The sequence below is a fragment of the Carya illinoinensis genome, chromosome 1 (assembly GCF_018687715.1).
Source record: "Carya illinoinensis cultivar Pawnee chromosome 1, C.illinoinensisPawnee_v1, whole genome shotgun sequence".
NCBI lineage: Eukaryota > Viridiplantae > Streptophyta > Magnoliopsida > Fagales > Juglandaceae > Carya > Carya illinoinensis.
The window spans coordinates 24,676,178-24,687,155 of NC_056752.1; the positions used below are offsets into that span (position 1 = coordinate 24,676,178).

General features: G+C 35.2%; 1 protein-coding gene across 1 annotated transcript; it reads right to left on the reverse strand.

Annotated features, from left to right (window-relative positions):
- Positions 1-9,146: 9,146 nt before the first annotated feature.
- LOC122276995 lies at positions 9,147-10,772 on the reverse strand. Its single transcript, XM_043086894.1, has 2 exons — positions 10,166-10,772; positions 9,147-9,307 (listed from the first exon to the last, which is right to left on the reverse strand). Exons 1-2 carry the CDS (start codon positions 10,770-10,772, stop codon positions 9,147-9,149), a joined length of 768 nt encoding a protein of 255 aa, XP_042942828.1.
- Positions 10,773-10,978: the final 206 nt, after the last annotated feature.

Consider the following 10,978-nt stretch of genomic DNA (forward strand, 5'->3'; position numbering starts at 1 on the left):
GTAATATTTCAGCTCAATCACGTGTGGTTGTGAAATTGTGTGCTACGATGTGTTGGTTGCCATACTTTGTTGTGCCATTTCATCCTATATTTGCTTGTTGCATTTTGCGTTTTATTTATCGCGTGTCATTAAATTGTATTAATTGTGCTATGTTCTATGTTTGTGTTGTAAACTTGAAAAGCTATGGTTTTAGTGTCAAAAGATTAAAAACATGTTTTGTGGGTGTGTGTATATCATGACCCCAAATTGAGATGGGACATTATCTTTGTGGAGCTTTTCTGATCACTCAATATACAATTGAGTGACATTCCCTAGGCTACTGCCAGATGACAGTAGGATAGGCCGAGATGGTAATGCTCTTGGATCAACTCTATGACTTCTCTATTGGCGAAGGCTCTAGAAGATGACTAGTCACGTTTGTGCCGCACGTGGAGCTGGGCATTGCTTGTTATGAAGGCACATGTTTGGTTGTTAACACTGATGTCACGAAGGGAGTCATAGTGTGCGGATGGTCTCTAAGGGAGACCATGGTGCATACCGTAATTAAATGGATATTTTCAAAATGGAAATGTAGATTTTTGAGTGTGTGGCTTCTTTGTAATTATTGAGAAGAAATTGGTTTTGTAAAATTTCGGTAATGCTAAAAATATCAAAATTTTCCCCTTTGCTATGTATCCATAATTTTCCATGTTTGTATTTTTTGGTGTTAATATGTGGCTTTACTAACTGACAGTGCAAAATCTAACTATAGTGTCCCCACCTGAGATGGAGTAAAACCGCAAACTATGATACAAAATAAAGATACGAACTTGGAGGATCTATTCTGCCTGAAGAATGAAGACCTGGGGACATTCCCCCTTTATGTAGCTTTGATCTGGTGTTTTCCTTATTTTCAGTCAGATGACAATATTAACTTTATTTTAGTAGTGGCAGTCTTGGTGACTTATGTTTATTATTGATGGGTGATGTATTTAATTTCTAGTACTTTTAGTATCTCAGACTGCCCTATTTGTTTTCCGTTGCATTATTAACGCATACTTATATTTGCATGCTTACACACACATGCATCCACTTTGTGCTTGGGGAGTGTGATCTGAATGACCCGCACCCCGGTATTGCAACTCCTGTCAAATCAAACGTGGGAGTTGAGGGTACCACATTACAGGCTATATCTATCCCAATATCCCACCCAACATTAGGCAACATATGTCGTACATTTGGCATTGTTGTCACTAGAGCTTTTAAAAACTGTTGATGTCACCATCATGTGGAACCCCATGCATCATTGCCACTACCCAGAACTACCCACACCGCTCTCAAAGCCACAATTTTCAACTTGTTTTAAAAAACTAACATCCTTATGGACTAGCTTTCTCTTGTTGTATTCTAATTTTTTATGTATATTTTGAACCTTTTCAGTAATGTAGCAAGGTAGATATCTACATTACATCATGTCAACCACCATCAACATCCACTCCACCATGCCTAACCACTACAGCACCTTGTGCAACCACTTCAAGCAACTTTTTTGTGCGTCTAGAAGACCAAGCCTCACCTATTACCCTTTTGTGACAGAATGGATGTTTCCTTTTTTAAGGATGCAAGAGCAGAGATTCACATTAGTCATCTTGACAAAAACCGTTTTTGTAACATTTAGGCCCAGCACCAAGCCCAGGCCCAGGCCTGTGAAGAGGCAACCCAACCGCTGGTTAAACGGCGTCATTAGGTAAGTTTCCTTTTATTTTTTCCCTCTTCTTCTTCGTTTCTTCCCCGATCTATAAGTGGCTTTAACTACTTAATTTGTTGCATTCATTGATGATTAATATCGGTTTTTGTGGTTCTTTTCTGACCTGAATTGTATGAATGTTTTATCAAGTTCAAATTGCAAGCTAAACTCAGATGGATCCGTCGTATTATGCATTTGATTATGAAAGTTACTCATATTTCGAATCATGATGTGGCCCTTTTAAATAGATTGGATATTCCGGTCTTATTGCCCAGGCCTAAGAAGGTTCAAGTGGTAAGATGGTTGAAACCTAGGCAGGATTGGGTGAAGCTTAACTCAGATGGTAGTAGTTTGGGCAATCTTGGGCAAGCTGGTGCTGGGGTGTCATTCGTGATAATTGCGGTAGACTCTGCATGGCTTATTCTGTTCATTTAGGCATAGGATCCAATAATTTTGCTGAGATGAGGAGTCTTTTGGAGGGGGTCCGAAGGTGTCATCAGATGGGTTTTTATAAGGTGGATATAGAATCAGACTCTCATATTTTGGTCAACTGGATTATTAAAGGTGAATGTAATATTTGGTATCTGGAAGATTATTGGGACGAATTAAGTAGCTATCTTACTTGCATGGATTATCGTGTGAGTCATGTTTATCGTGAAGGAAATTGTGTGGCTGATTTTCTTGATAAGCAGGGTGCCAGGGGCCTCAATAAGGATTGGCCTGCTGACGGTGACTTGCCTAGTCATTTACGAGGTCTTCTTCGTATGGACAGACTTGGTTTTCCTTACCTGCGTATCTCCTAAGATGTCCCAGGTTTGTCTTGTTTTGTTTTCTTGTTTTGATGCGTATTTGTCTTGGTTTTTTTGGCTTTCTTTGTTTTGCAGGTTTTTTTGGTTTCTGGTGGGATCCTGTTTTAGAGCTGGTTTATTTATGTTTTGTGGGGCTCTTTGTATTTGGTTTGGTGTTTGTAGTTTGTTTTTGGTTCGTTAGTTTTTGATGCCTGGGTTTGGTCTTCTTGTTTTATTCTGTATCCCCCAGGTGTCCTTTTTGTAACCACGGTTTTCCTCTGCCACAAGTGAGGGCTATTAATAAATTTGAGACGGGGCTGCTATGTGGGTGGCTACCGGCTCTTTTAAAAAACCAAAAAAAAAAAAAAAAAACTGCACGCTAAATATTATTTCTCGTTTGACACTCATAGCCTATTCTCTCATTTATCAGTCAAATATTGGCTATATGCTTTTCTCACTAAAGATTATATCATCAACAGATGATTACCTATTTCACCCTTAGACTACTGGTCCTCTCCTTACATAATAATACATTACACTGTTTTTGATAAGTTGTCAACCCCCAACCTGGGCTGGAGCTTGTTGCAAGATCGTAGGTGAGTGGTTAGCATAGAAGGTGTGCCCCAAGGGCCAAGGCAACGGCAGCGATGTGGTTCCAGGTGCTGTTGTGCGATCATAGTAGTAATACTTTCTTTACCAAGAACCGGATATGAGAGGTTAGACGATAGGAAGCTGCTGAAGCTCCCTCAAGTCAGAGTTTAACTCCATTGATAAATAGAATGCATTTTTAAGCAACTAATACCAATATTTTAAGGTAACTCTATATTCGAATTAGAACTCAAATACCTGGTAAATACCAAATTTTTTAAAGATTTCAAGACTATTGAATCACCCTCCATAATAGTAGAAGCCCTCTGTTTTTGTAGTCATTCTGCCGATCGTCCCATAGTCACGATTGTACCATGACTGGGTTTTATTTTACATTTTTTTTTTTTTTGCAATTTTAAAAATTTTAATAGTTTTTAATTTAATTTAATTTTATATTTGTTCAATGAAATGCCGAAAGTCAGCTTATAATTACTTTAATGTGTATTATTCGTCGTTGTGTCGTTAAGAAAATAGACGAAGAGAGTAAGATGTTTGGGAAAGAGAGAATTTATCTCATTTCATTTTAAAAATTTTTATAATTTAGTTCCCAAACATGATTTAAATATAAAATATTTTTTAATTTCAAATAATTAACTTTTTTATCTATTAATCATTATAATTTTTTTAAAATTTTAAATAAAACATAATAAAATAATTTAAATTTTTTAAATTTTAAAATAAAAATAATATTAAAAAATTAAATCAAAATTAGTTTTTAACTTTATAATTTTTTTATTTAATTTTTATCTTTTAATTATTAAAATTCAATAAAACATTTTATTTAGCTCAAACTATATTTTTATTATTATTTATAAATCATTTTACTATTATATATATATATATATTTCATCCTATCTAATTACTTAACCATTTCTTTAAAATTATAAATTTCTTTAAAGTCATGTACGGAACGGTTCAAACCGGTAGCTAGCAGAAAATCAAAAATTATCGGAGAAGCCAAAAATTATAAATATACGAGAGCGGATTTTAATACGATTAGATTTTCACCATCCTGTGGTCGCTAAATTGCCACTTGTAAAGTATATAATAAATTAATTGGATAGGCCAATTCGATGGCTATCGACGAAGACAGTGAAAAAAGACGTATTAATGAAGACAGTGAAATGCCACTGAATGACCAATTTTCCTTGCTCTTAATTACTAATTGGATGGGTCTCATGACATCCGCCATGACGGCATGAGGGATGCCAACTAACTAACTACATGATTCGTGACAATAAAACAAAATTATTAAACTCCTAGAAAAATAAAAATAAAACAAAACCCAATAAAACAATTTGTTGAAATAGGTGTTAACTTCGTCATTGTCATCTTCTCATTAAGAAAATATTAAAGTTTGATGTTGGCCGAATAATCCCTCTATTTGTATTAATTAAAATATATAGAGTTTACATGATAATATGATGAGTATAACAAAAAATGTCTACAAAGAATGGATATGTGCTATAATTACAGACTTCATTATATAGTTATCTAATTATCTTTTGTTCCTATCTTTTCTGAACTGAATTTGTTGCTGTGTTGATAAGTTTTGGCCGGAGTGAGTCTGTTAGTAAGTCTTGGAGTCGTAGTTGCTGTGTTGATAAGTCTTGGAGTATTTGAGTCTGAATAGGATCCTTAACATGCCCCTGCAAGCTCATGGGAGGTGCAACAACCATTAGTTTGTCTCTTAGAATTAGAAACCTTCCAACAACAAGGCCCTCGGTGAAAATATCAGCGCATTAATCATTAGTGGAAATATAATTAATCACAATATCCTTATGAAGAACCTTCTCTCTAATGAAATGATAATCAACTTCAATATGCTTAATCCTTGCATGGAAAATTAGATTAGAAACTAATGCAATAGCACCCAAATTATCACACCATAGGTGAGGAGGAGCAATTAAGTTGATCTGTAACTCCTTTAATAGCATCCTTAACCAATATAATTCAGTTATTGCAATAGCCATAGAGCGATATTCTGCATCTGTGCTTGACCTGGACACCACAGGTTGTTTCTTGGCTTGCGAAGAAATGAGATTTTGACCAAGGAAAACACTGTAGCCACTAGTAGACCTACTATCAACTCGATTTCCTGCCCAATCTGAATCACAAAAAGCTTCTAAATGAAGTGGTCCTAGTGTGAGGTAGATTCCAAAGTTTGTTGTATCCTTCAAGTATCTCAATATACGTTTGGCTACAGTGAAATGTGTAGTCGTAGGACAAATGTAAAAATTGACATAGTTGATTGACAGCATAAAATATATCAGATCTTGTCAATGTACAATACTGCAAAGCCCTAACTGTGTCTGAATTGTGTTGGATCAAGTAGTGGGTCCCCATCAAACTTGGGGATCTTTTACCTAATGTACAAGGTGCAGCATAAGGTGTAGCCCCAACCAGATTTACTCTCTCCAGCAAATCTACAATGTATTTGGCTTGATTAAGATGAATTCATTTGTCATCTCGATGGACATGGATACCAAGAAAGTAGGACAAGTCACCAAAATCTTTCATTTTGAACTCAGTTTGTAGGCAACTAATTAACTCATGAATCCTTGTTAAATGAGTTCCTATGACAATAATATCATCCACATAAATTAGAATGAAGATATGAACATCAGATTGATGAAACATAAACAATGAGGTGTCAATTAAAGAGCCTGTAAATCCAAGGTTAAGAAGAGATTGAGTTAACCTATGAAACCAAGCATGAGGAGCTTGTGCTTGTTTGTAGAGGTTAAGTCATTTCTTTCTATGAAGGGTGATGTTGAATCTCTATTTAGGTAGAGTATTATCTTTTAGAAGTTTGTATGTAGAAAGTATTAGCAGTAGTGAAGACAATACCAGTCATAAAAAGAAATAGTGTACTGATAGAGCTCTAAATACATTAACTGGCTTATGAGGTAATGCATTGTGGAGATATCCCTACATACATCCAGTTACGGATATAAATTTTTCTAATGAATAAATGATGATAATTTTTCTTTAAAAAAAATTTATATGAGGCAAAAAAATTTTCCAGCTTTTAATTTTTCTTTAAAAAAAATTTATATGAGGCAAAAATTTTTTCCAGCTTTTATCCTAATAAAGCTATTTTTTTTTTCCCAGTATTTTCATTTTAGTTAACATCAAGTTTGAGGTCTTTTCAAGTTAGCTAGCTAGGGTCCCAAGATAGGAGCCATAGTTGCCTACGTACCACGTGATCAGATGTCACTATTGGTATCTAATTAAAAAAAAAAAATTCCAGCTTTTATGCTAACAAAGCTATCGTCCTTGAAATGCCACTGATTGATATCTGCCATAAATTGATGTTATAAACCGATTTGTATAGTTACTTTTAGTCGTCATAATAGCCATCATAATTGACCGTACTTAGTCGTCAATTATGACGGCCCGTAATCGTCATAATTAACCACTTGTAGTCGTCATAATTGACCGTCCTTAGCCGTCAATTATGACTGTCTATAATCGTCATAATGGACAGCTCTGAATTATGACGACCAAGACCGCCTTTATACTCCTATATATATGGGTATCATTCAAGGTTTTCAATATGGAATAAGAAGCGCCTCTCTCTCACGTTCAAGATCTCTCTATCTCTCTCTTTGTCTTTTGCTCTCTCTTTTTTCATTAGTTTCATAACACATGGGTCCATGAAAATGAATTCTTGTGAATTTTGTTGGATCATATGATGTAATATGCAATGACTTGCTTTGTGCCGGGTCAATGGTGATTATCGCTGTGTACATTGAAGGAATTAATTATGGGATACTTTTTCCTCTTCCCTTTCTTTTTTAATTAATTAATTTATTTTTTTCTAGTTAGGGTGATTGGAGTTGCGGAAGACATGTCATATAAAATTGATAAGGGTGGGTAGTGGGGAAGCATGTGATGTAAGTCCATGCAAATCACGGTACTCAGAAATTGATAGAATTAGGAGCCAGCTTTATGTGTCAAGATAAGTTGAAGCTCTCGTATATTTTTAACCACAAATTACTAAGATCCTTGAAACCTTGTTGGAATTTCTCATATATTTCAAAATTTAATCCTTGAAACAAAGAAACAAATTTTTTTAGAAGATTGTGAAAGCTTCAAAAGGTTGCATTGCCCAATAAATCCCGATCCTTCAACTAGTTCTCCCATTATATAAAAATGCTTTGAATCGGTTTTGATTATGTGAAGATGATATGAATCTGTTCAGCACTTTGCTTTGATAGGATGTGGCATCTAAAAACCTTTAGCATGACATTTTGATTCTATATCTAATTCCATTTATGTTCTGTTCTGTTCTGACCTTACAACGGGTGTAAAACTGTGGCCTCTATTATATGGTTGGTACTAACATCTTTGTTTCTGAGTGCATCAACTTTGGAAACAAATTAGTTTTTTTGCGTAGTATTTCCTATATGCATACTCGGGGCTCAGAGAAGAATAAGGGGAAGATTCACATTCTGATACTGCCTGGTTTGGCTACCGGGGGTAGCACAGCCCTACCACAAGGGTTAAGTATGGTCTATGATCTGATATGATATGTTGATGTTTAGTTATACTATGTCAAATGACTTTTGTATATGAATGCTTCTAAAACCATCCCTTAGATATTTTGATAACATGTTTTGTTTTGTATTATGAAACTAAAAATGTTTTGCTCTGCATTCTGTACTTTGTAAATGGTTCATGCTTACATACTAGTATATGTTCTTTACTTACTGAATTGTTGATAACCCACCCCTTATCACCATAGTGTTTTTAAATGATTTTGATGGTTCAACTGAGGATTAGGAATTAGAAGCATTGGCAAGATTAGTTGAGGATAGAGGATTGAGTAACTAAGGGTACTATTGCTATTAGAGGATTTTATTTGGTACAATATTGGATTTCATTATGTTTATTTGGTTTATTGAGATGTTGATAAATTATTGAGACTTGTAAAATTGTTGGTTCATTATGCAAAGGTTATTTGGAGTTTGTGAAGGTGTTGATTTGTTTTATTGGATTTTTTCATTGATTGGTAGAGGAATTTATGTAGTTGGTTGAAATAGATAAACTTATATATGTACTTTATAGAGCCTTTGGAATATCTACATATATTATGGAAGATTATTTTCTAGGTGGTAGGAAGTAACTCTCCAACCCTCTGGATACGGGACATTATATGATTCATCTTATTACTTTAGGATCCTCCTTCCACATGGAAAAAATGTCTTCAAGGTGGCCACCCTCTCAACTGCGAGTCAAGAAATATGAGACCAGAGAAGCACTACGTGCTATTTTCCATTTTCTAATTTTGCTTTTCAAATGCTATAGCATTTGGTTTGGAGTATTGTTAGGTCCCTCACCCCTCATATTTTAGTTTTAATCTTATCCGGTTTCATAGCGCCCAAAACAAGGCCATATAATTTGTTGGTTTTCTTTTTATAGGAGTGATGCAAGCACGCAGATTAGTTGAAAAGCTTTTAGTCTCCTATCTATTTTGGGTTAAAATAGAGTGGCATAATTGCATTGATTGATTGAGAATGAGTTCTAAAATAATTATAAAAGAGTAATAGTTATATTATCACTCATTTTAGAAAGCTCCCACAAAGCTTGGCTGGCCACATGCCTTATGATCTTTTGCCTCTGCGAGTAGATCTACATGACATTTTCTTTTATGATAAACTTTGTTTGACTTTATGTAAGAACCCTAATCGAGAATGTTTATATAAATATTGAAAAATATGGATGATGTTATATATATTTCACTACGGATAGGCATGTGAAATCGAGTAAATTAACCTAACATGTACCATATACCCGAGAACTCATGGAGAATAATCTGACTACTTATATGCCTGGAGATCTGGACAAAAAAATGAAGTATATTCATTATCAGAACTGCTACAAGTACCTTCCGCTGGGTACCCGTTGCGGAATCGCTGACGTGGCACGTCAGCCGATATATTATTAAAAAAAAAAAACCAAAAACAAACTGAAATCAATTAACGCCGTGGGAAACCCATTTCAAACCCAGAATCGGTAGAAAACATCCTGCCAGCGCCAAAACCAGAAATTTGCCCAGCAACCACACTTCTCTCGTCGTCGATTCTGAAAGCCACTACATTGTTCAGGTACTGTTTATTCTTCCTCTTCTTTTGCATTTCTTCAAATCCCAGTAGATTTTTGAATAAACGCTTTTTAATGTTGGGTCTTCTGTCAGATTTGTTCCTCCTCCCCTCAAGATCGGCATTTCCTTTCCTCGTCCGCCTCTACCACATGCTTCTCTAACCCTTTTTCCAAATATTCAACTTTTTTTTTTTATAATGTTGAAAACAATTAATTTGCTGCGTGAAAACATTTGGTCTATTTTCTTCTTACTTTAGATTTCATTTTTTTTCTTGTTGGTCTAGGTGTTTATTGATGATAGTTTTCATACCAATGTATTCTTACATCGAAATGCATCTCACTTTCTTGTGAGTTTCTTGAGATTGGAAATCTATTCCGTGTACCTGTTGAAACTTAGAAATAATTGATGCTTTTTTTTTTCTTGACAGCCAAACATAGTATAAACTTGAAATTTCTATTGTGAACAATTCGCTACTTAGGATGTAATTTATTTGAAAAAGGGGGTTGTTCAGTGCGTGGGATTAGACAAATGTACTTAACCTCTTAGAGGTGCTTTCTTGTTATTTTTTCTAGTGTATGTTTTGGCTAATCTTGGTATTGTTGGGATATATGTTCTCTTACTACTTCAGCACGATCACAAAGATACACTCGAAAAACATAAAAAGGAAAAAAAAAGAAGAGAAGCTAGACTCGTTATTTTTTTCATTTTGCTGGGTTGCCCTGTTTTCTTTTGTCGTATAAATCCCATAAAGAAGCTTCAGATCAAAATCATAGAGAAAACTTTTAAGCCCAGGTTTGACACCCATCACAACATCTTTTTTACTTATCGTGACACCCATTACTAGAAATCTAAAACAATCCGGCTTGGTCTTTGCATTGCACATGAAGATCATACCACTGATTTTTTCTTTCTTCTCATCATGTTGGCCTTTTCTGGGGCCATCATGTGTTTCTTCATTCTTTTGACTCATAATTCTACTGACTGCTGAGCCATGCTTTCCTCCATTTCTCTTTCTTTGTTTGTGCTTTCCCAACTCAATGATTGGCTTTTGGTTCCTTTTAGGTTGATTGCTCTTATTTTTATGCTCTTCATCTATGATATTCTTCTCTTTGCCTTCTTCTCTAGACTTTAGCCTTAAATCTTCTCCATTATTGCTGCTTTCTGTGTTGCCCTTCAGCATGCCCTTATTCTTCTTTCTTTGTCTCCACCGAGCCTGTCGACCACCTTTATCTTTTCTGGAGTTCAAGAAGTTACTATCAAGAGACTCCTTTGTAATTTTAGATTTGGCCTTTAATGATTTTGGGGTTTTCTTTCTTGATGACTCCGGTCCAGTATATGCCTCTGCAGGAACTTCTGCTTCCTTCTTGATAGAATCTGGTTTCATAGATGCCTCAGCAGAAGTGCCTGATTTATTTTTGTTTACTTGTTCCTTCATGTTAGACTCTGGTTTAGTAGACGCATCTGGAGGAGTCTCTACTTCCCTATTCTTTTCCCGTTCCATATTTCACAAACCAATAGGCTGCCTGATCAAGATGTATCCCTGCAAACACGTTGCCACTGAAAAGATATCTCTTTGTTTTCTGTTCAAAATTGACAATCAATACATTGTCATATTTACTAGAAATCTATCTTCTGTTTCAAAAAGAAGGAAAGAAAGAGAAAATAAAGTGTTATCACCACCGCATTACAGGGGGGAGCAAAGGAATA

Coding starts and splice junctions, on each gene's coding strand:
- LOC122276995 (XM_043086894.1), bottom strand. CDS start 10,772: ATGGAACGGGAAAAGAATAGGGAAGTAGAGACTCCTCCAGATGCGTCT. Junction 9,308..10,165: donor GAAGAAAGAAAAAATCAGTG/GTATGATCTTCA, acceptor TGGGATTTGAAG/AAATGCAAAAGAAGAGGAAG.